This window comes from Solenopsis invicta, unplaced genomic scaffold (assembly GCF_016802725.1).
Source record: "Solenopsis invicta isolate M01_SB unplaced genomic scaffold, UNIL_Sinv_3.0 scaffold_117, whole genome shotgun sequence".
NCBI lineage: Eukaryota > Metazoa > Arthropoda > Insecta > Hymenoptera > Formicidae > Solenopsis > Solenopsis invicta.
In genome coordinates, this window is record NW_024105245.1 from 10,492 (window position 1) to 35,382 (window position 24,891).

Here is a 24,891-nt window from a genome sequence, read left to right on the forward strand (position 1 = left end):
TCACCCCATGTGTCACTTCACCCCACATTCCCCTATACAATTAGTCATCAATATTATCAATGTTTATAGTTTAACGACATACGATAATAGAATCAATGACATCTCGAAACACCAACAAACGTGTTGTGTATGTAGATTCAAATATGTACAATCTAACAAAGAAAATACACTTAGACGATCAGAGTAAAAGCTTAATATAGTACAAGGCAAATGCTCAGGCAGAAGAACATTAAGAGGACATGTATTTATTACTAAAACAGCCAAACTTAAGAATGAATCAGTGCATTCTAGAATACAATCAATATTTATTTCTTTATTTAAGATTAACTAAATAACAAATTGCTCTACAAGATAGATGTTACAGTACACATCTATCACACGTTATTTATAAAATCAGCTTTTTCTATTACAATTCCCTTGATTAGTTTAATTTTGCTAATATTTATTTTAAAAGCTGTAAATTTATAAAATCGAACAATCATTATTCTTCATAAAATTATTAATAAACAAAATCACATCCTTATTTAAGATTCTCTAGGTTAAAAAAGTGTAGGAAAATCATCTGACTTTTTTATTCATATATTTTAACAAAAGAGCTTTTACCATCTTTAAAATAATCTGTAATAAACAAAATTTACGCAATAAAAACAATTTGTTATTTTAAAATATTTTCTTTACAACATTTATAAATAAAATGTAAAAAAAAATATAAAAAATCGTTATAATAATGATTTAAATATAACAACAAATGAAATTGTCACATTTTCATCACTAAAGTGACATCATATTTTTTTAAATAATATAATTTCCGAACATTTTATACTTTGATACAAAAATAATATAGTAAAACTTGATTTAATTCCAACAAAATTGTCTTTAAACTCCACGCATACATACAATCATGCAAATGTTATTTTTATTTATGTTTATATTTTGTTTGCGATTAAGTTAGTTAAGTCTCCTTTCTATGAAACTCAATGCTTTTGAAAAATTATATTTTAAGTTTAAAAAATATTCAAAACAACTTTTTAAACTCAGGAATGCATATACAGGGTGTCCGGGAACTAGGGAACTTACTGCTTTGACAACTTAAAGGAGATAAAAAGGGACAAAAAAGTCTTATACCATTTTGCGATATTCGTTATAACTATCGAATTATAAAATAAAACGTATGAGCCAATGTGCGGTGACGCCGCGCCATCGCGCCTAGCTCGTAGGCAAGAGCGCGCGGCGGGACAGATGACGCGTCGTTGTTTGAATTTGCACGGCGCGACGATTTGAATTTGCCGCAGCGCGTGTACATACGTTGCAAAAATCAAATGTGTTATTTATCAAATGTGTAAAAAGACGTTTTAGCTAAAATAACACATTTGTTTTTTGCAGTGTATGTACACGCGGTGCGGCAAATTCAGACCGTCGTGCCGTGCAAATTCAAACAACGACGCGTCATCTGTCCCGCCGCGCGCTCTTGCCTACGAGCTAGGCGCGGTGGCGCGGCGTCACCGCACATTGGCTCATACGTTTTATTTTATAATTCGATAATTATAGCGAATATCGCAAAATGGTATAAAACTTTTTTGTCCCTTTTTATCTCCTTTAAGTTGTCAAAGCAGTAAGTTCCCTAGTTCCCGGACACCCTGTATATTGATCATAAACTTTTTACATAAGTTTATTCTCAAAAAATTATTAAGTTCTTATATTATATAAAAATACTGGTGTACCTCTTTAACTTTCCTAATCTTTATTTTACAAAAAGTTATTAAAACAATCATTATTATTTGTTGCAAAATTATCAATAAGATTCAAGACCATGGCCTCGTGTGAATAAATCACAGTGAAACCAACATGATTTTTGCACTGATCGTCATTATTAAATCATCTGACCTACGCAAGCGTTAGCAGACAAGCAATTTGTTAATATACATATAAGAGAAAGAGAGCAATATAAAGTGTGCGTGTTATCTTACCTCTGGCTTCTTCGGTGGCAGCTACGGTAGGTGTGAACATAGAAAAAAAACAAAAACCGAATACATTCAAAGTTCGAGTGCTAGGAGCTTTTCTGTATACACGTTTGTCTATACGTAGAATGTATCAGTGTGTATATGCAACTGCGACAAAGACCGCGTGCAATGGATATGATAAAAATATATAATATATCGCAAGTGTATAAAAGAAAGAGAGAAAAAGAGAGAGAAATATAACAAAGTGAACCATGTGTTACATATACTTTAAAATATATGTATACTTGGATTGATAAGTACAAAATTTATAGGCAAAACTGCAACAAAAAGAAACTACAGCGTACGCCTTACTACAAATCTGGTCATCTATGCTTTGTTTATGTCTATTCATGATTGTCTTTATTAGCAAAATGTCATAGAGCGATTAAAGTAGGGTTGGCAAAATTTTATATTTTTTTAATAAAATCCATATCAGTGGTAAAAATCGGTATTTTCTGAAAAACCAGTAAAAACTGATCTTTTCTATTAAAAATAAAAAATTAGTAGAAAACAATTAGAATGTAGATTTATCGATTCAAAGAGATTTCCAATTTAAAATTTTATTCAAAATAAAATCCGTAATAGATTAGAAATCGTAATCGATTAGAAATCGATATAGCAAATAATTGAGTTCTTTGCAAATATAACACGAATTTATAAAATAAATGTTTCAGTGACCAGACATGTGCTTATATCCGAATACTTACAATAACAGAAAAACATTCAAAAATAATAATATGTTTTTGTGTAAAGATCAGAATATAAGTACTTGTCCGGTTACTAGGACATTTATATTATAGATAAAAATTTTTAATTCTATTATTATCGTTTTATTGATTAAAGTAAAAATTAATATAAAATTCAATAGAGGAGGTGGTATTATGGTGTTCGTTTACATTTTAATCAATAACACACTTTATTAATCATCAATATTTTATAAACTTAACGATTATATTCATCAAAATGTTTTTTAATATATTCTAGACTCAAAGTTATAAAATATTTATTACTTAGGACGTGATTTATGGAACAAAGAAGAACAAAAATAGTAATCACAAAAATAAATTTAAAACATTAATATTGTTTAAAAAGCACAATATTTTGTTACAAAATTATATATTTTTAGTTTTCCGTAATTTTTTCTACGTTCAGAAATATTAAAGATACCATTTTATAGTTGTTTAACGTTAAATAAGGATAAAATAATATCTCTAATGTTTCTGAACGCACCCTGTAGAATGGCAATCAATTTATTGAAGATTTATTTCGCTATAAAAATCTCGATAGTATCCATATTACCAGCACGTTTCTATGTTTACATAAACAAAGTGCTATTGAATAACCTTGCATAACTCGAAATGTATATAGCCAAATAAAAAATTAAATAAAAAAACACTTCAGCGTACATACATTCATGTGATAATGCGCTCAAATTTCAAAACAATAAAGAAGTATGTATAATTAAATGTAAATGTATCTGGAAAAAGTTCTAAAATACTAAAAATTAAAAATGTCCCATAACAATTGTAACTATTGTGTATTAGCATATTAGCGCTACATAATGATAGACGATGAACTACTAAACAAATGTTTTTATAAGAATTTATCACATAATAATAGAGATAATATGAATGTACATAATGCCACCTTCACCTCTAACATTGATATCTCTAAATGTTTTTGTTTAAAAGACATGTTTGAATTAAAATTAAAATTAATTAAAAATTTTTTTAAAATTATTATAAGATTCCATTATTATCGATTCATTATTATTAGTTAAATTTCTCTTTAAATTATAGTGTAATTTATTAATTAAAGCAAAAATATTTTTTTTACATAAAATTATATAAACTTATGTATTTTAGTGTTATAACTAGTCATTTCTATCGTTTTATCGCCAGTTTATTCCATTAAATAAAGTGCGGAACAGTAAAAACCAGAATTTTACCATAATTCTTTCCACCTACTAAACTTTACCAACCTTGTTCTAAACCTGGATTAAAGAGATACAAACAATGCAAGTCTGTTCGCAAAGACTCACCATAGGTTTGAAGACACTGTTTCTTTGAGACGCGGGCTGCCCGCCGGATCCTCCTCCTCCAGCAGGTGCCTGATGATTAGAAGGCGGTGTGGATACTTTGTGTGGTTGTCGAGGATCATCTCTGGGTGTCGGAGGTAATGGACGAGATGGTGGTTGCGGATCGGGCACCACTGTTTACATTTATTAATATTGTAGACATTTTCCAGTAAGCATAGTGTATAACACAATAAATCATTTTATCCTTGTTTGTCAATAATAAACAAAGATAAAATGGTTTACTGTGTTGCATTATATCCTTCCATGTCTCATGCTAGCAAACGCACAGTAGTGTGAAAACAATCGTAGAATATTTACTCAAATTTTAGAAAAATTACCTAAAAAATAATTCTCTAAGAATTTCTGAATTTTTCAAAAATTTTATTCAAAATTTCGGATAAAATTAGAGAATTTTTTAAGACTCCTAGCACCTTAGCCGACTCTGTTAAAAATTCCAGTAAGGATTCCAGTAAGAATCGTATCAGAGTTGAATGAAATCATATAAGAATACCAGATAAACCTGCATGACTATATAAGAATCTTATACAATTTGTACATAAATCTTACCAGCATATTAAGAGTCTAGCATGAATCGAATACAACGATTAATATCGCAATGAAAAAATCTTGTCTTAGCCTTGTAATAACTTATAAACCATGTATGATTACGGTGTGTTTCATCTAAGATCACATATAAGTCTTAAAAGACATAGTTATAAAATAATTTGTCTTGCAAAATAGTACAGGAATCTAGCATAAATCATATACGACGATTAATACCGCGAAGAAGAGATCAATCTTGTCACAATTAGCTTTGTAAAAAAAACTCCTAAGAAATAATAATTGTTTAAATTTACATCGCTTATATGATCAAGGTATTTGCAATCATATCCCAGTAAGCAAAATAGAATTATTAAATGAACATAAAAACGTGATTGGACATATAAAATCAAAAAGAATTAATTTTTAGCCAAAATAAATTTCTTTACGTCGTATTCAATTCCGTGTTTGTTCATTTAATTTCATTTCGTGAGATAAAATTTGTAAAATATGTATATTGTATGGCGCTCCAGAACTCATTTTTAACCGTAGGTTACGTAAACCTATACTCTATTTACTGAAAATCGGAACATATGTTTCTTTCTCCTTAAACGTAAATTGTAATTGGTTAGTTAAGATTTAAAAAAAAAAGCGTGTCGATAAAACTCACTCTATAAGCCGTAACATAAGGTCGATAAATATAGTTCTAATATATATGTAATTGTAAACAGGATTAGCAAAAACTGTTTTCTTTTTCATTTTAAGCAAAAACCATCGTTTTTATATTTAAAACAATTTATTTCTAGTTTATTTGTACTTTTTAAGTAACTAAAACAAAAAATATTAAAAAAAAACACGTTTCAAATAAGCGAAAACAATTTGGTACAGCAAAAACAATTAGGCATAGAAAACGCTTCAACATTGTAACAGTTTTGGAGGCACTTAACAAAAAAAGAGAAATTGATCTTTAACGTAAAACTGTATAATCTTATGTTTGAAAGTTTTGTTAAATAACAAAAAAAAGATACTATTCTTTATTAATAAAATTAATAGCTTTTTTATTTTAAGTTATTAAATTTGAAAGTAGATATTTAAAGAAAATACGCAATTACTACAATATAATGGCAATATGTTATTACTTATTTTTTTTTATAGCTTCATATTTTTAGTTAAAAGATTGACGCTATTTCACTCATTACGTGCAATTAATAATATCAGCAAAGTCTTCATCGTCTGATGATGATAATACGAGAGCGGCCTGATAAGTAACAGGATTTGAAATGGAAACGCAATATTTAGCGGAACCGGTTTTACCATCATATACTTCCATCTTTCTAACGCCTGTTAAAATTTCAGCCTATTCCGTCGATTAGTTTTATGTTGGCAGCCGATTAGAATCTTCGTCATTTTCGTAAATATGGAAAAAGAGCAATTTCTTCCCTGTGAGCCATTTTTTCATGTTGGAAAACATCGAAAAAGTCGCTGAGGGTCAAATTTGGAGAATACGGCAAATGGGGGAGCAGTTCGTACCCTAATTCGACCAAAAACTCCAGTTCGACTTGATTTTGTTTTTGGTCCATGGTGAACAACTGCGGCACCCAACAAACTTTCTCATGCCCAATAAATCATGTAAGATATATCCTGTGCGTTCTTTCAAGATATTTACCATGTCTGCTATCTCACGCACATTCACTCGATGGTCGGCCAATACAATATCGTGAACTTTTTCGACAAAGTCATCGGTAGTAACCTCTTTAGGTCGCCCGAGACGGCCATCATCAAAGACGGATATGCAACCACAACAAAACTCAGCATATCACCTATAAACGGTACTTTTCAAAGGAACAACATCCCCGTAAACGGCTTCCAATTTTTCTTGAACTTCTTCACACGTTTTCCCATCCAAATAAAGAAAACGAATAACCAAACAATATTGCTCTTTTCCCCTATTTATGAAAATGACGAGAACGGTCACTTTAATTGGCTGCCAACACAAAACAAATCGACGGAATAAGCTAAAATTTTAATTTAAGGCGTTGTTAGAAAGATGAAGGTATATGATGATGAAACCGGTTTCGCTAAATGTTGCGTTTTCATTTCAAGTCCTACTACTTATAAGGCCGCCTTCGTGCCTACATATGTGCATATATTGGATAAAAAATTTAAAATTTCAATAAATGAGAGTACTTTTAATTATATATACATATACAAGGTGTCAGGTAAATACCGCCCCTGGTTTTGTGGATTAATAAATCAAGTAAAACTGAACAGAAAAGTCCTCTACCATTTTTTAATACTCGCCATAGTTACCAAAATAAAAATTAATAAAGTCTGCGAATAAGCGCATATCACCGCGCGCAAAGACTGCCCGTCGATCGCCGAGACATAGACAGCCATGGTTGGCGGCGCGGCGCGGTAAGGAGAGAAAAGCAGCAGTAGCTACGGCCCGCAAGCGGCGCGGCAAGAAGGGAGAAGACTGCCCCGGCTGCCTACGTCTCGGCGACCGGTGGGCGGTTCTTGCGCGCGGTGATACGCGCTTATTCTCAAACTTTATTAATTCTTATCTCGTTAACTATGGCGAGTATTAAAAAATGGTAAAGGACTTTTCTGCTTAGTTTTACTTGATCTATCAATTCATAAAACCAGGGGCAGTATTTACCAGACACCCTGTACATACACACACACACACACGCACACGCGCACGCGCACGCGCACGCGCACACGCACACGCACACGCACGCGCGCGCGCACGCACGCACGCACGCACGCACGCACGCACGCACCACACACACACACACACACACACACACACACACACACACACACACACACACACACACACACACACATATGGTGTGCAAAAAGTGTGGAACCCCCTAAATATTTCCATTCCCTTGCATTTCACAAGAAAATGTTTGTAGTGTTTCAAAAAATCTATTTACTGATCTTATCAGTTTGACCTTAGATGACGTCGCCAAGGTCAGATCAAAATCACATTAACTTTTTTAAATAAAATACCCTATTTTTAATTCCAGAATTTAATAGCTGGTGTCAAGACCTTTCCAAAACACTACAAGAAAGTTGATTTTCGTTGAGTACTTTCCAAGTTGTGAGGCTTGAAAGCTATACTGTAACTTTCAAGCGTCACAACTCGGAAAGTATTTAACAAAAATAAACTTTCTTGTAGTGCTTTGGAAGTCTCGAAATAAACTACAAGAATATGCAATAAAAGATATAATATTAGAGTATCGATAGTTCCCTAATTAAAGAGTATTGGTAGTTCCCTAACATTGTATATTTCTTTATTGTATTTTCTTGTAGTCAATTTCAAGAAATTTCCAAAACACTATAAATAAGTTTATTTTCATTAAGAACTTTTCGAGTTATGACGCTTGAAAGTTGCAGTATATCGTAGCTTTCAAACCTCACAACTCGGCAAGTACTCAACAAAAATAAACTTTTTTGTAGTGTTTTGGAAAGATCTCAAAATAAGCTACAAGAATTTGTAATAAAAAGTGAACAGTCCCATTTAAAAAATTGAAGGATAGATCAACTGTAATATAAATTCTTTTACAAATACAATATTAAGGCTTCTGTCTACTCGCCGCGGCCATATTGAAGTTATAATGTCATAAGCATGAAATAACACGTAATTTTATCCGGCATGCCATTTGTAAATAAAGAGAATTTAAATAAAACAGACTAATGAAATGTCTTTAAAACAGTTGTAAAATTAGATAAAACAATAACAAAATCGCTTTAAAAACACTTGTAAAATTAGTGTTAACTATCCTTTTCTCCCCTAACAATCAGTAAACAGTCGTAAAATGCCCGTAAAATCAAGCCTATTCAGGCAAAAAAACAGTTAAGCAAAAGTTTCCAGTGTGCAATTTGTAAATAAATAAAATTTAGATAAAACAATAACAAAATCGCTTTAAAACACTTGGAAAATTGGGTGTCGACTATCCTTTTCTCCCCTAACAGTAAATAAATAGTCGTAGAAAGCACGTAAAGTGAAGCCTATTCAGACAGAAAAACATTAGGATTGCTACTAAAAAAAAGTGAAAAATGTGCTTTTATGTATAAAATTCAAAGAAACTTTACTTGCGGTCTATTCTTACAAATTCGGTAAATACGAAAAAAGTCACATTTTTTACAATAAAACACATAATAGCAAAATGACATGCACGACAACATTTCATCATCAATCTGTCAAGGTACACGCCTATTAGTCCTAATTTTGTCCGCAACGAAATGTCGCTACCGTCAATGCGGAGTTCTCAGCTAAGGCGCCAGAAGCCTTAAGGAAACAAAATGGGCAACAGAGAATCAACGCTATAATTAGTATTTAATTGTTTTACAATGGCCTGAAAATACGCTGAGAAAAGGATAAAGGAAAAGGATAAAGAACCTAATAAAACAAATATGGAAGGCAGGAACGATACCAAAAGATTGGAAGAAGAGCAGGCCAAAGGCGTGGTGCTTTTTGTACAAAAAAGAAGATAAGGAAAAAATAGGCAACTATAAAGAAATATCCTTACTGTGCACAGCATACAAAATATATGCAGAGGTAATTATAAGGTTGGAGATAGAGGTAGAAAAAAGAGGTATAGTGCCAACGAATCAAGCGGACTTCAGGAAAGAAAAATCAACAATGAATAATATATTCATGTTGAATCACGTGACACAAAGGGAAAGGAGAAAAGGAGAGAAAAGAAGGAAAAGTATATATGATATTCGCGGACTTGAAGGCGGCATTCGATAAAGTAGACAGAGAGACATTGTGGAGAATAATGAGAAAAAAAGGAATAAAAGAGCAGCTGGTGAAGAGAATAGCAAGAATATACCAGAAAACGGAAGTCATGGTGAGGACGGAGCAAAGATACACGGAAAGCTTTATCACAGAAAAAGGAGTAAGACAAGGCTGTGTGATAAGTCCACTTCTGTTCAATTTATGTTCAATATATAGCAAAATTGGGAGAAAGAATGGAAAATAGGAATATAGGCGGGATAGCAATAGGAAGGCTTAGGATATGGAACTCAGTGTATGCAAACGACATAGTTTTAATAGCGAATAATAGAGATGCGATGTTAGATATGATAGGTACGTTTAAACGTTTTCTGACAAAATTGGAGTTATGTCCAGAAAAAACGAAAATGCTAATAGTGAATAAAAAAAGAAAAGAAAACATCGAGAAATGGAAATGGGAAAATAAGATGATAGAAAAAGTAAAAAGTTTTAAATACTTAGGCTTTATGTTGAATGATAATAAAAATAGTAAGGAACATATTAAGGAATTATGCGGAAAAAAAATAGTTGCGAGAAAGGTATGGGGATTAGATAAGAGATACGTAGAAATTATTTTAAAAGGAGATGGATACTATTCAAGTATTTAGTACAAAGCGTAAAAGCATATGGAGTAGAATTATGAGAATGGGAAGAGACGAAAAATTTAGAAAAGGTAATGATGGACTATGTGAGATTTTTGGCTTGGATTTCTGCACACCAAGGTATATTATAAGAAGAGAATTAGTAATGGATAAGTTAAGAGTAGGATGGGGAATTAGAGCTAGAAGATACGAGAATAGGATCAAAGAAGGTAGGGCAGAGGATATAGTGAAAGAATGCTGATGGGAGAAAGAACAATACGGTTGGAAGGACAAATACGGCAAAGAAAAAAAGTTATAATAGAAATGGGTGGGGAATAAAAGCTAGGGACGTAAAAGAGATTAGAGAAAACGACTTAAAAGCAGGATTGATAAAAAGATAAAGAGAGGTGCAGAAACAATGGGAGGATGAAAAGATAGCTAAAGCAAGATATAATAAAAAGTACAGGAAAATAGACCTAAAGGGTAGAATGTCTAGGTATTTAGAAGTAAGGAATATCGCAAATACAAGTAGAGGTAACAAGGTAAGAGCGATGATAAAATTAAGGTGCGGAAACTTAGAGCAAGCAAACAAATATTAGATAGATAAGAGACAATGAACGTGTTTATTCTGTGATAAAAAAAGTAATGGCTTAGATCATTATGTGAAAGAATGCGAGGAAATTAGGGAATGGTTTGCAGACTTAGGAGGAGTTAGTGACAGAATTATAAAAGAAATATATAATGAAGATTTAGGTTGGTGTAAAGAAAAAATAATTCAGAAATTATGGAAAAAAAAGGGAAAACTAAAGAAAAAGAAAGAAGTAGAAGAGAGGGAGAGTAAAAAAGAGAGTAGGAATAAAGTGGATAAGAAATAGGAGATAGTAAATAAAGAGATAGGGAAGTAGATTGTAAGATAGTATCAGGTATTACAAGATAGCACGTAGGGTTATGTACTATAAAAACAAAGGTTGTGAATGGATGTGAATAGTGATATTATAGACAATAAGTAAGGAAATAAGATGTAAATGTAAAGGTAAAAAAAAATAAAAATGTAGGTGTGAGAAATAATAGAATGTTAAGGAGGAACATTAAATGATAGGAAACAAAAAGAAAATGTAAACGCATGATAGGGTACAGGTAAGGACAAGGGGAAGAGGCGGGGGAGGGCTGGTGTCCTTCTCCCCCGACCTTAGGCCGGCTTGGCCTCACGGCCCTGCCGGGGGACCCGCACCAGGGTGCCTCCCGGCGTGCTGAGTCGGCCTCGGCCGACCTGGTCCGGGGGGCTCCGGAAGCATGCTGTACGCGTTCCCGGAGTCCCCCCCAGTCAAGGACCTGAGCTGAACACCCGGAGAGGTTTTAGTGGGTATGTCCTCGCCGACACGTTGTCGGCGGGGAAGAGCCCCACATAACCGCCAGGCCTCCCCCGGGGCCTGGGGTATGCGGTAACGCATTTCCTCTCCGTAAAAAAAAAAAAAAAAAAAAAAAAAAAAAAAAAAAAAAAAGGTACAGGTAAGGAGAGCGTAGAACAGAAGATCAATATAGGGTATGGATAAACTAGTTAAAGAATTATTGTAAATCAAGTCCCCTTCTCAGCAATGTAAGCTGAAAGAGAAATAAATCATATATATATATATATATATATATATATATATATATATATATATATATGATTATAGTACACACAGTTTTACCGTGGCCGTATTACAACATATACTACTTGTATTGAAATCTATATATTTCATGTTAAATATACTATAATTTTCAGTGCTGGCATATCAGAACATAGCTTATATGATTTTTTTTTACCACTTGAATTTTGAGTTTTAATTCTTATTTCTATTTGTGGATTTTGTTTTTAAATTTTTACTTTTTAATTTTTAAATCATTTTTATAGAGGAAAAAAAGGTATTAAACTATTATAAGCATTATAGCTATCTCTATTATCTCCGTTATTAAGTGACAAATTCTAACAATTGCTTATGGAATCATTTGTTTAGTAGCTTGCTGGCATTATTACGCCAATACACAATAACGGATAATTATTACAAGCATTTTTATTTTTGAGTATTTCAAAACTTTTTCAAGATACATTTTAATAATTTCCTCATTGTTTTTAAACTTGAGCGCATTATCACACGAATGTACATATGTACAGTCAGTAGCAAAAAGTTGCAACACTTTTTTTCAATAAGTTTCGGAATTTAACCTAGCTCATAGATCAGATAAATATAACTAATTAGATCTATAAGTAAAAAGCAATTGCTCGGTGATTAAACTGCATTCCAAAACTCATCAAAAAAGTGTTGCAATCTTTTTGTTGTTGACCGTACACTCGAGTGTTTTTGTTATTTAATTCTATTCGGCTATATAAATTTCGAGTTACGCAAAATTATTCAATAGCATAGCATTTTATTTACGTACCAAGATTTTCATATCAAAATATTTTTTCAATAGATTGATTGTCACTTTAAAGGACTGCGTTCAGAAACAATGAAGATATCATTTTGTCCTTGTTGTTTAACCTTTAAGGGTAGAGATATCATTTTGCCCTTGTTGTTTAACGCTAATACCACCTTTAAAATTTGACCAATTTTTTTTTGCTTAAATCATTAGTTTATACTTATAAAAATATAAGTAGTTTTAGAAGTACGTAAGTAGTTTTAGAACAAAATTCCAACTGTTTTATAGTGTTTGAGCTGATTAAATAAATCGTCTCTATGCGCCTACCGAGCAGCTGCAAGCGATTTGAAGCGGCCCCGTCTTCTCCATGCTTCGTAGTTATTTGGGCCTTATTTATGTACCGAAAATAGACTAACACAATATAGATGTTATTACTTATACTATATCAGTAAATAGTTTTGAAAGCGTCGGTTTCTGTGTTTATGCGACGCCATTAGTTTTTCTGTGTTTATGCAACAAACTTGGCTGTTTATTATTATAATGATGGCTATAATAGTCTAATGAAAATTTTGCAAGTCTAAAACCTCATGGTGGGCACTACTTGTCATTATTATTGCCAAAAATTGAATGCGCGGTGCGTCGTACTTGCCAAACGCAGTCTCACCCAAAAAGCAAAAGAGACCAGAATATTATTAGCAACAAGAAAGGAATACAATGAAGCTGTTGAACTTGCGGAAGAATCGCTTTATGGGGCAGGCATCGCAGATTTGAGATAAATTAAAAATTTTCAACTTTATACACAAAAAATCAGTTACCAAAACTTTAAACGCGTTTTTCTCAAAACACAGTTTTTCAAATTTGCGTGCAACATTACTCTTACAATTTTTATCCAATTGACTTAAAATTTTAACACAATCTTCTTGTAACTATTCCACAGGGAAGTACGTACGCTTTTTGTAAAATGTTGAAAACTCTTTTTGTAATCAGCATTTTTTAAACAATTTTTTGGATAAAAAATCCACTTTTTTCTATAAATAGCTGCCATTTTGATAAAAATTACTATTTTTAAAATCCCTATGTACTTCCTTAGTTTTGAATATGTAGATAATGAAGATTTTTTTGTGTGGTTCCAACATAAACCATGTCGCAGAAAACTTGCACGCAAAAATTCATCTTTAAGAAAAGACGATTTCATAAATGGGCCAGTACGCCGCCATTTTGTGCATAAAAAAAAATTAAAAAATATTTTTTTACTCGTCAAGATATGTACAATAAAGCCCTCTAAGCTTTTTTTATATAAAGTTATTCATTTGCCGACAAACTTGCGTAAATTCCCAAATTTAGGTATCATTTTAGGGTCTCAAAGGTAGTGTTACCCCTTAAACACATTAGTGAGACTGGGAAACCACTTATAAAATTTCGATCGCTTGCTGTGTTAAAACAGAATGAGATAAGCTTGGACCAGGGTGTAAAAAAAGTTTGAAATCTCCCCTTAATATAATGAATCAACTTTTTTGGTCAATTAGACTTCGAAGGCACGGCAGCAAAGTGTTAGGTCAATGAAACCTATAAAGTGTCCGAGTGTAACGTTTTTGTAAGTAATCTCATATAAAAAAAAACCCGGACGAAACACGTTCGAAAAGATCCGTTTGTGTATGTTACTCGCATACTCTGTTTAAAGTTAAAATACTATTATAGTACTGTAAAGAAGGGGGTTTTTGCGCGAGATCTAAAATATATTATAAAACACATCAATTTTTAATTTGACTCCTCAAGTTAACCAAAAATACCTCATATTTGCCTTATTATACAATTATAGATTTTAATAAAAATGACAATGACATAATTTTTTTCAAAACTTATTGACTCTTTAGCTTTAAAACGTCGTATTTAAAAGTCCTTAAAAGTTCTTTTGTTGCAGAGATATAATTTCTTAAAGAAAAAGTAGACTTTTGATCAATTTTTCATTTTCGCTTAGTGGTTTTTCTTTTATAACTTCACAAATCATAAACTTCATAAATCATTTTTGGCAATACCGATTATACATTCACATCTCTGAGATTCTAAATTTTCATTTAAAAAAAAATTGTTGAAAAATATTAATTAGAACCGAAGTTATAGCTTCTCAAAGTGAAGTAGAGTCAACCAGGCGAGAAATGTGTTAACGTAATTCTCCGGATCAAATATGTTTAAGAGTTAATATTAAACAAGAATAAAATTCAAACAAAGATCTTTAATGATATCTCTACGATTCTGAAAGCAGGAAAATTCTAAATGAGGAAAATTATAAATGATGGAAAATTAAAAATATATATTTTCGTAAACAAAATACTGTGTTTTTCAAACAAAATCAATTTTTTAAATTTATTTTAAGATAGCAATATTACCACCTATTTTTCTCGTTGACTCATTAAGCAATGTCAATTTTTATAAATTACATCCTAAATAATATTTCATAACTTTAAGTGTAAAATTTGTTAAACAACATTTTGACGTATATAATTGTTCGCGTTTCAATATAAAATAGTAATTATTGACAAAATTATTCAATAAAATAAGCACTATATTATCATTTTTTTCCTCTATTCTTGTTTTTATTTTTGTTTCCTATTTTTTTTAATACTTTAATGATTTTTATTTTTTTAACTTTATCTTTGAAAAATATATAATCCTTTGTCACGTAATAATAATAAAAAAATTATTGAATTATTTTATATTAAAGAATTACATTCCTCATAAAATGGTAGACTAATTAAAGCACTGAAACCTAGTTGCCTTCTTAGTTTCCTTAATTTTTGAGTTTTTGTTAAATCCATATTAGTATCTTTTACTATTAGTATCTTTTACAAATCATTAAAAATACCGATGAGTCTGTGTGGTATAGCAGGTCTCGCAGGTGGTCCAGGTTCTGGCACCTCTCTCTGAGATCTGCTTCCCGGTTTTTCTTTAGCGGCGGGCGCTTGCGGGGGTACGTCCTGCATCAAAGTTCTGCCTTCTTGAATCTGTTGGAAATTACGACGCAATGTGTCACCTCCAGGTGCTTGAACTATAGACGATGGTTCGCCTGCTAATGCCGGTTCATCTTCTTCGTTCTCACTCCCGCTGTATCGATAATCATCTCTTTCTGTAATAAACATGTGCAGATAATAATATAACAAACGTAAAATAAGTTTCTAATAACTTTTGTCATTATCTTTGTACCTTTTTCCTGTTTGCGCTTTTTACAACGATCAATGTGATCCTTAAGTTGTATTCTGACTTGTCTCTCCGTAGGTTGGTCCCGTATAAACGGATGTTTAAGAAGCTGTTCCGTATAAGGTCTTTGATGATAATCCTTCACCAACACCGTTTCAATAAATCCGTGAAACTTTTTGGCCCACTTTTTAGACTTGAGCCGTGGCGGTGGATTACGCGGAATTAAAAACAAAGCCTGTTTGAACAAATAAAACAATATAAAAGAATTTCCTACAAAAATAAAACTTCCAAAAAATTAAATTTTCAGGAAACAAAAAGAACTTATTTTAAAATCGTCTCATAAATAAACATGACTATTTTTTTCGGACAATATTCTTCTGTTCAAAAAGTATCCGAAAGGCAATATTAACATTTTCTTTAATTGATAATATCACGGTGTATTCAAAATTCCTTGTGTATTCAAAATTCCTTCACAGCAGTCAATAAAAAATACTATTTAATTATGAGGCATTTGCATGAGGCAATCCACAAAAAAGCAGGTAAATTTATGGACAGATAATTCATTGATTTTGCACTACGGTACTATCTCACACATTGATATTGGTACGCAACAAAAAAACTCAACAAATATAATATTTCTTTTTACATTTAAAACAATTTAATTAAAGTAAATAAGGCCAATAAAAACGAGCAATGATTTGGATGTTAATATAAATAATATCACTTTAATTTAGAATTAAACACGCATAATTCAATTAATAAACACAAACTCGACTCTACGGAGTCTTATTCAATATGCGCATTATTATATTTACAGAGGGCTAAACACAACACAATATTCATTTTTTTATATAATACAATTTTAAAACGCAATAGAAGTCAACATTATAAAACAAGTGAATTTAAGTCATTAATCTAAAAATTTCTTGATTAATCCTTACATTTAATAATTCTTGTTACATAAATATGGTAATTTTTTTCCCGTATATAATAGGTATAAGAACAAAATTTTAAATTATGATTATTTTTTTTTTAAATCCACTTAAATAAAAAAACCCTCTAGATTTGATTCTTTCAGAAATATATTGAAAAAGTGTAAAAGTTCGTGTCCGATTTATTATTAAAACTTAAATAATAATTTGGTACAAAAATAAACGGGAGTCGTAAGACTATAATATAATATCTCTATTCTAAGAGCAACCATTAAAATTACATAGTTACAATTTAAACATTATAAAATGATTATGGGTCATTAGCGTTTATTGCGTTTTTATAAAAGCTAAACTTCCGTTTTGCAGGTAGCAGAGATTTTTATCGATGTATACTTTCTGTGTAATTTTAATAAGTATGTTAGATATTAATTTTTTAACTTTAGCTTGAAGGTCTTGAACTTTCAAATAATGTAATTGAATTTAATGTGCCGTAATGTGTGTATAAATTCGACATGTAAAAGTTACATCATGTAATAAACGGAATCGTAAAATAGAATTGAGCCATTTGCATTACGAGGATAAGATCGCTCTTGCAACTTTACAACCTTGTTGCATAATGCTTACTAGCTGTAAAAATATTTCAAAAAGTTATTTTTTAAAATAAAGAAATTATTTTAAAAAATTATTTCTTTTCCAATAAAAGATATTATATTTTATAAAATAGTCATAAAATCTTGTTTTGTGGCAAAAATTAGCAAGATCTATAAAGGATCATTAATTTGTAATTTTTTATAAAAGTGCCTTTTACATTAGTTGTTAGTTCGGACTTGGTTAAATGGCGCAATGGTGTATGGATGTGGATGGAGATAGAGTGAGGCTGAGTATAAGTGTTTGTAGTATATTAAGAAGTATTGGAAAGTAAAGAGGTACGAACTAGAGAAGTAAGAAGGTAGAAAAGACAGATAATTGAAGGCGAATGTAAGGGGAAAAGAATTGAGGAGATATTGTAAGACATAGGTGGAAGGAACAAGAATAAATTCGGGTGGACAATGAGGCGGGAAAATCCGGGAGGACCAGTAAGGTAGGAATTAAACATGGAAGGTAAGAAAAACAAAAAGGGCAAAGAAGAAGAGTGTTAGGAGAATAGGTTACAGGAATAAAATGGTAGAAATAAAGGCAGAAACAGCTATAGGAAAGAAAAGGCGAATAGGTAATACAAGAAATCAGGCAGAATGGTTTATGGAGAATGAGTGACATATTGTAAATGAGAGAAGGAATAAATGAAAGGAAAGGAGATTGGAAAGAATGTATAGAAGTACGGAGAAGGTGAGAAGAGTGATAGTATAAGAAAGAAAATTAGAAAGTAAGGTAGAAAATAAGACCAGGTATAGACATAAGTATAGATATAAATATTGTAAAAGTAAACGTAAAGAAAATAGAAATGTAAAGATATAGTTGAATGTGTAAGTGATTGATTAATTAAGAAACCTGGGTGGCTTAGTAAGGAAGAAGACCGAGGGAACTTAGTTCACCGGCCGTTGGAGATTGAGGTTATAAAGCATAAAGGATGGAGAAAGAGGTATAGGAGATTGAAGTTATGAAGCATAAAGAATGGAGGAAGAGGTACAAAAAAAAAAAAGAGAAATAGTATAAATGTACAGGACAAGGAGGCAACAGAAGTGTAAGCAGAAAAAAAAGAAGAACCGGAAGTAAGGTCTTACCTTTAGTAAGAATTGGAAGAAAAGGAGGCTGTTGCATTGCTAAAGAAAAAACAGAGCTAGGTCTTTTGCCTTTGGAGATTGTACTTACAGAGGTTGAAGAAAGATTGTATGAAACAAGAGGTGGATGCAAAAAGAACGGAAGTGCGCCATGGATTTCCTTTGCAGCAACAAGTTCACATTGTGGGTAATTCTTGTCACATTGTATTGGAACAATTCCATAAGATGCGTAATTTTTGCATTTCTGCGTGAGGATACTAAGTAATCTCTGGAAGGCTGGGTAAAAAGAAAGCTATAAGGGTTATTAAAGATAGTTGGAATAAGAAACAGAAAAGAAAAGAGAAAAAAGAAAAAAAAGATAAAAGAAAAATCGAGAAGGAAGAAAAGAACCTAGAAATAAAGGCACAAAGAAAGAAAGAAGAATGTGAAGATACGTGAAAAAAGAATGTAAATTAGGAGTTAAGCTGAAAAGAGAATTAGACATAGGCATAGGTATAGATATAGGCATGGATGTGATGTGGTACAGGGGTTTGTTCAGGTAGACAGACTTGCTGTATATGGTACAGTGTTTGTTTGACTGGGCGGACTGTTGCGCTATGCTGTACCAAGAATAAGTAAAAAAATAAGTGTAGGGAGATATAGTTAGCACCACAAGTGCGAGGAAAAAAGAGAGAAATGCGTATAAAGAGTAGGAACAGAGACAGGCTAATATGGAATAGAACAAGGTATGAATAGATGCGTGAGTTAAGGATAAAGTTTGTAAACCAAATCCCTTCATGGCTTCTTGTAAGCTGAAGTAAATAAATATCTATCTATCATTAGTTGTTAGTTCCTCTTTGTTATCTCACAAACACACTCTCTTTGCCCTCTTCAATCTTCTTTCTTCTTCAGTTAATTCTAAATTACGATCGTTCTATACCATATTCAGTAAGAGAAAACTCCACACGTCGGACAAAAACTCGTCTATTTCGCGCAAGCTCCACCCACAAAACGTTTGGGAAACCCTTTTCTCCATTGCTCATTCAGACCCGCATAGACTCGAAGTTATTAGCGAGTTCAAGTGGATCGCATCAAAACATTTCGTTATAATTATTGTTTCACTAAATAATACCATCAAATGATTTGGTTCAATATGATTAAAGAAAAAATGTAATTTAAATACATTACGATTTCGTTTTAATATCACATTGAAATGTAGAGATTATTTTATCTATTCAATTTTCTAACCTAGACCCAATCGTATTTACATATACGCTACGCGCTACACTCTCCTTACTATGCTAACCACAATCATGGAATTTTCTCGCAGTGAATAAGGTATATATACTCGATGAATCTATAAGATGATTGATAGAACTCTATTGCTAACAAATTGGTATTGATAAAAACTATATCGCGTTAATATTTTCAAAATTATTAAAAAAAAAAACAAATATCACACTCTTCTTTCCTCTGTGTAAAATTTTTTTAATAATCAATGATGTAACCGCCGTTTCCTACTATCTTTTCCTAACGTTCTGATAGCATAGTAATTTCAATCATAAAACGACCTCGGTTTGGCGTTGAAGAACAAAGAAACATGGTTTTTGATGGCTTCCAGAAATGCGAATTTTTTCCCATTTGAATCGTTTTACATTGATCAAAACAAACAATAATAATACGATATTTATATAATACGATGACATAATATCTCATTTAGGTTAGGTTAGGTTAGGTTAGGTTTCTTCAGTTTGCGCAAAATCTGTTTTGTAGTGTGTAGTTGTTATGGTAAAAAACTATTTCTTCTGATTGGTCAGAATTGGTCAGATACTTTTCATGGATCTTCCGCTATCTTTAAATTGTCTAATTATTGACAGTATTTATCAAAATTAATCGTTTAACCACTGTGCGCAACTAAAAATAAATTATTTCTTTGCAATCTTCCCAAACAAAAAATATTTCCTTTTCAGAATGTAAATTGGCTTTTGCCATGAATTCTACATACTCATTTATTAGTTTTTATGTGCTTATAAACATTATTGTAAAAGGCATTTCTTATTGCCAGTGACAAGTCGATCCAAAAACAACTCTTTATTTAGTTGACTAAGCAAAGAAATAGCTGCAAGAACTTGATTCAATTTGTTCACTTCTGTTAGCAAATACAGCACCCATATATAAAGCTTGAAAGTATTTAGTATATCTATCTTCTTTAAGTGCCGAAATGCGGTCGATCTGACAATGTTCAGTCCCAATAATTTTTTTCTGTTAAAGTTCGTGAACTATTTTACACTAAATTACGCACAATGTCAATCATCTATACCAGAAGAACAAAAAAACGCGTCTAGTCGTCAAAGTAAAACTTACAACATCTAAATGTTGTAAACTATTTCTTAACAGTTTAAATTACTGGTGTACAATCCTAATAAACGTCTTAAATAATTTTCAGCATTAAACAATCTATTAGCAATTTTCAACTGTTACACGTTTTCGAAACTCATAAAATCATAAATGCAACTTTATTCGCTCATTTTCAAAATTTATTCTCACAATATAAATTCAACCAAAACACATAAATCTTTCGCACAAATAAGAAAAAATTAAATATAACTTTTTTTATAGATGTGTAATAGATACACATAATAATCAATGGCGCTACCATACAACTCTCCTAATGACATCAATTGAAATTAAGCACAAATTTTTGCATTAATAATCTAATATATTTACTATTTATATTATAATACATTAGGTATACAAATAAATTCAACTTTTTTATTAACTTCAAGATTTATTTAAAAAATAAAATAAAATAATTTTAATCAAATTTGCCGTTACTTTTTATTACTTTAAGTCATCTTTCGAGCAGCTTATGGATTCCATATAAATTTTCATAAAAAATGCAATTATCTTTGAACGCAATAAAGTCGTCAAGCCTTTTTCGCATCTGTTGGATTGAAAATGCGCATTGGAAAATATTGCATTGACCAAAAAAAGTGATGTCCGGTAAATACGCCAGATGCTATAAGACGTTCCAGCCAAGATTCATCATGATATCTTTTACGTTAGTAACAACGTATGGTCTAGCATTATCATGCAGCAATTTCACAGAACGTTTTCCTTTACCAATAACTGGCATTTTCTAATTTCTGACAAGCAGATAGTTTAACTGATGTTAATATAAGTTCACAGTGTTTCATTCGCTTCTAACAGTTCATAATAAATAACGTTCTTGATATCCTACTAAATTCAGAACAGAACCTTCTTCCTAAAACGAGCAATGTTAATGATTCACCGAAATTTATTTATGACTTCTTACGTTTTGTTTGTCATAAGTATCCATTTTTTATCGCCCATAAGAATTTTGCGCAAAAAACATTTTTTACGTTGTTTATTGAGAAGAAAAAGACACGCAATCACGGCCAATTTTTGTTAGCATCAAAAATTTATGTCCCTGAATACATTTCCCTTCTTTTTTTAATTTTCCCAATTTCATGTATACATTTAGAAATAATTTGCGTTACCCTTAACTGCTTTACAAGCTCGTTTGTGCTGGCGAGCTGTTTAAATTATCATTGTCATATTTCTGTAAATCTTCAGGGCGTTGTTTGTCGTCCAAAAATTACCGCTTTTAAACTGCTTAAATAAAACGCGTACACATCGTACGATACAACAGCCAAGAAAAGAACAAATCAATCCGTACTTTTGCAGCATTTTTTCTTTGTTAGAATTCAAAGAAAATACCTACAGTATCAAATGTGTATCCTTACCTGTTGTCATTTTTACCGCTACTAAATTGATTACTTTTTAAGATTATGTTGAGCTTCTTGCCAAACTAAGTATCATTTTTAATAACTATATCAAGTATATGTACGCAATTACAACTGCAAAAAAGAGCAAAAATTAATTTTAAACTAATCTTTTAACTGGTTAAAAAATTTGGATTATTTATTTATACACCTAATGATTATATTTCCTATTTTCTATTTGATTCTTGCTGAAACAAAATTGTTCACAATGTAACGCTACTAATAAAAAATAATTCAATGCTATAACTAAGATTTTAAAAAAAGATGGACTTGTGTAGTTTTCATAGGAAACCGTTCAATTGTATAATAATATACAAGAACAAGAATATCACGTGTCATAAAAAGTACATATTAATCATCAAAATTATTGAAGAAGACTCACTCTCATGGGATGTAGATCACAGAGCGGTGGTTGTGATTCAGCCATTTCTAGAGCAGTAATTCCAAGCGACCAAAGATCGCTCCTATTGTCATAAGTAGCGTCGGGATTCTCGTCGCATGCAATAACTTCTGGTGCCATCCAGTAAGGTGTGCCGATAAAAGTGTTTCTTCTACCTATCGTCCTGTCTAGTTGTGCGCTAACACCGAAATCAACTGGGAATATCAACAAAATAATTAATACATAACAATTAATGCACAAAAATATATTGAAATAATAATGTATATTGTATAACTTGATGCAAAAATTAAAGCTCCAAATAAAGCTCCAAAATAAATCTATCAATTTCTATACAAAAAAAATAAGCAAATGATAAAATATTTATAAATATTGATGAATTATTTCAGAATAATATTATTTCAGAACTGTATAACATTTTGACAAATATATAACTATCGTTTTGTATTAAAGTAACAATATTTAAATTGACCTTACCAAGTTTGACTTCCGCGTTATCAGTCAATAAAACATTTTGTCCCTTGATATCCCTGTGGATAACTTTATTGCTATGAAGATAACTAAGTCCCCTCAGAATTTCTCGCGATATATAAGCTATCCACTCCTCTTTCAAGCTCTGGCCCTTGGTCGATTTGACAAGATCCGTGACGGAGCCAGCTCCGCAATATTCCATAACCAACCATAATTGATCGTCCTTGCCAGGTGATGACTTCTTTACGAAGGCACCGTAATACGTAGCTATATTCCTATGATTCGAGTACTAAAAGGCAAAAAAACAAATTGATTGCACACTGTTAATAGCCCAGCACTTTAAAATATTTATTCAATGTAAGAAAGTAACTCTAATCGCCACTGCTATTTTTAGTTGCCCTGCCACACCAGAGTGGAACACTTTTGTTATCTATATCTTTGAACACAATTTACCTACAATACATGTATAATACATGGAAAGTATATTTTTTAGCTCAAAATATGTGAAATCAAATAAGATATAAACAAAACCCAAATTTAAAAAAATATTATTTTCAAGTAATTACAATTGTTTGAAAAAATTATATTGTAAAAATTTGCTAAAATACTTTAAATAAAAAAATCTTAAATTTTTAAATTTAAACTTGAAGTAAAAAACAATGAGATTTCTCAGTTGTCCCTTTGGACTAATAAAAAAAATAATAGCGATATAAATTAAAAAGTTTATTTAAAGTATCGAAAATAGACATTTTTGAAAAAGCAACAAATCATAATTTTACTTCTAATAAGCAAAATTTTGTTATTTAAACAATCTAAAATGATAAATAAAAGTATAGTTAAAAAAAAACCGTTTGTTTTTTTCAAATTATTCGAAAAAAACAGAAAAATTCCATTTTTTTCTGAAAAATTACTTTTTTATGAAAAATTGCTGCTTTTACTATGTAATATGACAAGTTACCTAATTTTAAAGTATTATTAAAGTAAGGCACCTTGTATAAACGCAGGAATTAATATTGAGCTAATTTTTTTTTTCATATTTGGAATATTACATCACTTGAGGTTTAATAATTATTAATTATTAAACAAACTATTGTAAGAACAAATGTAATTAGAACAACTAGTTTAAAGACTAATTATAATTATTATTTATGTTAATTATTTTGTATTTTAAATACTATTAATTATCAAGAGGCATACGTTTATTTAATTTAAAAAATACATTAATTCTGTTTTTATTTATTTCTGTGGTTTGCTTCTTATTTCCCTCGTACTTACATTATCATAAATTAAAAGAAAAAACTTGACAAATAAAAACTTAAAGACAGGAGCTCACATTAATATAACTTTATACGAATCATTTTCTAGTTATTTCTCAATACAGATTTTTAACTCTAGTTCGCCATACCCTTCGGTGAACTCCTGAAGTGTAATCTCATTTTATAGTTTACTTTTTTCTGTATATTGTTATAAATTTAATTATTTCAAATCATTCTCTCGACCTACTATTATCTAATAAGCATGTTATTTAGACTATATATTTTTAATTTTTACAAGCTTTAAAATATTAATTAAAATGAAAGTGACAAGACAAAAAAATCAAGCTGTTTTACAAGTCAAAGTATGGCAAACTACGGACTTGAAAATGAGTGGCGAGCTAGTTGAAAAATCATATCGTAAAACAGGTAACTTTGATATTGAGGAGGTACCACCATAGTACAACACTTTTTAAACCTTTCCAATGAATTTTATTATCCCTTAGCAAAAAAAAAATCAAAAAAATCCGCAGAAAATTAAAAAAAAAACAATTTTTTCCCGAGCCTTTAAAACTATAGATACAGGTTCGTAATATATAAATATTATTATTGTTGTTGTTGTTATTATTTTATACATATATATATATATATATATATATATATATATATATATATATATATAAATATAAGGCATTCTACGTCCACCTAAAAATAAACTGTTTTAAATTTTAAATTTTTAAAATGATAATAAAA

The 24,891-nt window shown here is 30.9% G+C and overlaps 1 protein-coding gene across 2 annotated transcripts in view; it reads right to left on the reverse strand.

Annotated features, from left to right (window-relative positions):
• Positions 1 to 1,671: 1,671 nt before the first annotated feature.
• The window catches only part of LOC120359854 (mitogen-activated protein kinase kinase kinase kinase 4-like), a 92,297-nt gene continuing 69,077 nt past the window's right edge, over positions 1,672 to 24,891 (reverse strand). The window contains exons 5-10 of one of the 2 annotated variants that reach the window (XM_039459251.1): positions 22,892 to 23,174; positions 22,400 to 22,611; positions 15,589 to 15,817; positions 15,251 to 15,511; positions 4,042 to 4,211; positions 1,672 to 1,988 (exon numbers count right to left, since the gene is read on the reverse strand). In XM_039459251.1, coding sequence (XP_039315185.1) covers positions 1,959 to 1,988; positions 4,042 to 4,211; positions 15,251 to 15,511; positions 15,589 to 15,817; positions 22,400 to 22,611; positions 22,892 to 23,174 — 1,185 coding nt within the window. In that variant the 3' untranslated portion in view covers positions 1,672 to 1,958. Of the gene's footprint in view, positions 1,989 to 2,871; positions 4,212 to 15,250; positions 15,512 to 15,588; positions 15,818 to 22,399; positions 22,612 to 22,891; positions 23,175 to 24,891 lie in introns of those variants that run through there. The other variant, XM_039459250.1, reaches the window with a different exon arrangement.